This window comes from Neopsephotus bourkii, unplaced genomic scaffold, assembly GCF_033783945.1.
Source record: "Neopsephotus bourkii isolate Nb327-2 ecotype Australia unplaced genomic scaffold, CSIRO-AGI_Nbou_v1 NB_857, whole genome shotgun sequence".
Lineage (NCBI taxonomy): Eukaryota > Metazoa > Chordata > Aves > Psittaciformes > Psittacidae > Neopsephotus > Neopsephotus bourkii.
In genome coordinates this window covers 1829-5389 of record NW_026901353.1, presented here as the reverse complement: position 1 = coordinate 5389, position 3561 = coordinate 1829, and the positions used below count along the sequence as shown (strand labels likewise).

The 3561-nt window shown below is 64.0% G+C and overlaps 1 protein-coding gene across 1 annotated transcript; it reads right to left on the bottom strand.

The window, feature by feature from the left end:
- Nucleotides 1-1985: 1985 nt before the first annotated feature.
- Nucleotides 1986-3035, bottom strand: S1PR2 (sphingosine-1-phosphate receptor 2). The gene has a single exon (XM_061356542.1). It carries the CDS (start codon nt 3033-3035, stop codon nt 1986-1988), a length of 1050 nt encoding a protein of 349 aa, XP_061212526.1.
- Nucleotides 3036-3561: the final 526 nt, after the last annotated feature.

Here is a 3561-nt window from a genome sequence, read left to right as displayed (position 1 = left end):
CGGGTTCGCGGGAAAACAGCGGCGGGGGCGGGGCGGAGCCGGGCGAGACCACGGAGTTGGCGGGAAAGGGGGGGGGAAGGGCGGGAGAGACCATTCCGCGCGGGAAAGGGGAGGGGGGGGTGGACACCCAGTGAGGGACGTGGGGGAAATGGGGGGACCCCCCCCCCCCAAAAGCACGCACGGGGATGGGGGAGGCCCGGGCTCGGTAACGGAGCTCAGGGGGGACCAAACCAATGTGGGGAGGGGGGGCACGGGATGTACCATTGGGGGGGTGGACGGGGGGGGGCACGGGGGAGAGTGCTGCGGGAGTGCAGGGGTAAGACGGGGCCTATGAGAGCGGTCGTTGGGCTGAACCACGGAGGGGATGGGGGGGGGGGCTGGACCACTGTGATGAAGGGGGGCAATGGGCGGGACCACTGTTGGGATGGAGGAAATGGGCTGTACCACTGTAAGGGGATGGATGGGATGGGCTGTACCACTGTTGGGATGTAGGGAATGGGATGTACCACTGTTGGGATGCAGGGAATGGGCTGTACCACTGTTAGGGGATGGATAGGATGGGCTGTACCACTGTTAGTGGATAAATGGGATGGGCTGTACCACTATGGAAAACGGTGGGGAATGGGCTGTACCACTGTTAGGGGATGGATGGGATGGGCTGTATCACTGTTAGTGGATAAATGGGATGGGCTGTACCATTATGGGAAGGAGGGGGAAATGGGCTGTACCACTGTTAGGGGACGGATGGGATGGGCTGTACCACTACGGGAAAAGGGGGGGAATGGGCTGTACTATTGTTGGAGGAGGGATGGAATGGGCTGTACCACTGTTAGGGGATGGATGGGATGGGCTGTACCACTATGGAAAACGGTGGGAAATGGGCTGTACCACTGTTAGGGGATGGATGGGATGGGCTGTACCACTATGGAAAACGGTGGGAAATGGGCTGTACCACTGTTGGGATGCAGGGAATGGGGTGTTCCACTGCTGGGGCTGGATGGAATGGGCTGTACCACTATGGGGGGGGGGGAACGAGCTGTACCACTGCGGGATGGGGGGGGGCTGTACCACAGGACCCACACCCCCTTCCCCCCCCCCCCGACAGGCTGTTCCATAGCACGAATGGGGAGGGGGGGGCCACCCCCCAAAGGCTAGGACCCCACCACGGGGCAGCAGAGCCCCATGGAGCTCATTCAGGCTCCGCTATCCCTCACACCCCCCCTCCCCACACTGAGCCCCCTATGGCCGCCCCACCCCCTCATTGCGGCGTCAGGCCACGCCCCCCTCCATGGGGGTCACAGACGGGGGACAAGGGGGGGTCCGTCTCGACGGAGGCGGAAGGAAGCGAAACCCCCCCTCCCCCCCCACTTCCGCTGCACCCCCGCGGGGGAGGAACAAAGGGAAGGGAGCGGGGGGGGGCGGGGGAAGCTGCGGGGATCCCCGTGCCCAAAAAGCCCTGAAATTCCCCCAAAACAGCGCCAAAACAGGGGGATGGGGATGGGGGGGATGGGCGCTGGAAGGAGCAGGATGCCGATGGAAAAGCGCCGCTTTAATACAACCCTTTGGGAATGGGGGGGAAAAGGGGGTTTGGGATGGGGGGGGGATTTGGGGTGATCCCAGCGGACCGGCCGCGATGCCCCCCCCCTTTTTGTGTGCCAGCACATGGGAAGAGCATGGAGCAGGGTCCATGGAGAAGGGGGGACACACATAGGGATGGGGATAGGGGGGTACCCCCCCCCACCAGCCCCCTCCAGCGCCGGGAGCATCCAATGGGGAAGCGGATTTGCCCATTGGCGCCGTGGGACCCGTTGGACAGGTCCCACCGGGAGCCGTGGCCGGCGTTCCCGAGCGGCATTCCCAAAGGGTAAAGGTGCAATGGTTCCATCCGTACCTAAGGAAAACCCCCCCATTCCCCATCGTTATCATCATCACCATCACCATCATCCTCATCGTACCGCGGTCCCCACAGGGGCACCGGTGCCCTTTCAGACCGAGGTGGTGCAGTCGCGGGTGATGGGCGCCGTGGGGCAGTGATGATGCTGGTGATGATGGTGACGCTCGGGGCTGCAGCGCCGCAGCGAGGCGGAGGAGCGGGCACAGCGGCGGCGGCGGTGAGCGCCGCAGCAGAGCAGGCGCAGCAGCTCCCGGCGCATGTCCTTGCTGCGCAGGGTGTAGATGATGGGGTTGGCGGCCGAGTTGAGCGTGGCGAAGGCGAAGAAGTAATGGGCTTTGTAGAGGACGCGGCAGCGCTGCGCGGCGCAGGAGGCGTCCACCAAGAGGATGACGAAGGCCGGGAGCCAGCACACGATGAAGGCGCCCAGGACGATGGTGACGGTCTTGAGCAACGCCAAGGTCTGCGCCGTGGCGATGTCGGCGTGGCTGGAGCGCGCCACGCAGTAGATGCGGCCGTAGAGGCCGGCGATGGCGGCGAGGATGAGGGTGAAGATGGTGATGACGAAGAGGAGGTAGCGCTTGGAGTACAGGGGCAGGACGGAGGAGCAGTCGCGGAGGTCGCTCAAGCAGTTCCAACCCATGATGGGCAACGCGCCCACCGCGGTGGACACCAACCAGCAGGCGCCGATGAGCAGCACCATGCGGCAGCTCTTGCCGCCGCCGTACACCTTGACTTTGGTGAGGGCCACGTGGCGCTCGATGGCGATGGCCAAGAGGCTGAAGACCGACGCGGCCAAGGTGGCGAAGGCCGTGCCCTCGCGCACGAACCACTGCACCGGGGTCAGGGTGAAGGTGGCCGAGCCCGAGAGCAGGATGTTGGCCATGAAAGCCAAGCCGGCCAGCAGGTCCGAGAAGGCCAGGTTGCCGATGAAGATGTACATGGCCGAATGGAGCTTGGTGTTGCGGCACACCGAGACCAGCACCAGGAGGTTCTGCAGCACGATGAAGCAGCACAAGGCGAGGATGAGGAGGGAGGGTCCCCAACGGGAGGGGCCGGCCCAGGCCTCCCCCCCGCCCTTGGTGTAGTTGTAGTGCTCGCGGATCTTGGCCGGGTTGAAGTAGTCCTTGTAGATGCTGCCCATGGTTGGTACCCGCGGCACCGGCGCCGGCGGCGCGGTGACATCAGCGGTGTCGGGACATGGTGAGGGGAGAGCTGTGGGGAGGGAGAAGAGAAGGGATGGGGTGGGGTGGAGGAGATGGATGGGATGGAGGGGATGGGAAGGGATGGGATGGGATGGGGTGGAGGGGATGGGATGGGATGGATGGGATGGGATGGGATGGGATGGGATGGGATGGAAGGGATGGGATGGGATGGGATAGATGGGATGGGATAGGATGGGATGGATGGAAGGGATGGGGTGGGATGGGATGGAAGGGGGTGGTTGGGATGGATTGGATGGGGTGGATGGGATGGAGTGGATGGGATGGAGAGCATGGAGGGGATGGGATAAATGCGATGGGATGAATGGGATGGGTGGGATGGATGGGGTGGGATGCGGTGGGGGAGATGGGAGGGATGGGATGGATGGGATGAGATGGGTTGGATGGGATGGGATGGGATGAATGGGATGCGATGGATGGGATGAGATGGATGGGATGGGAGGGGAT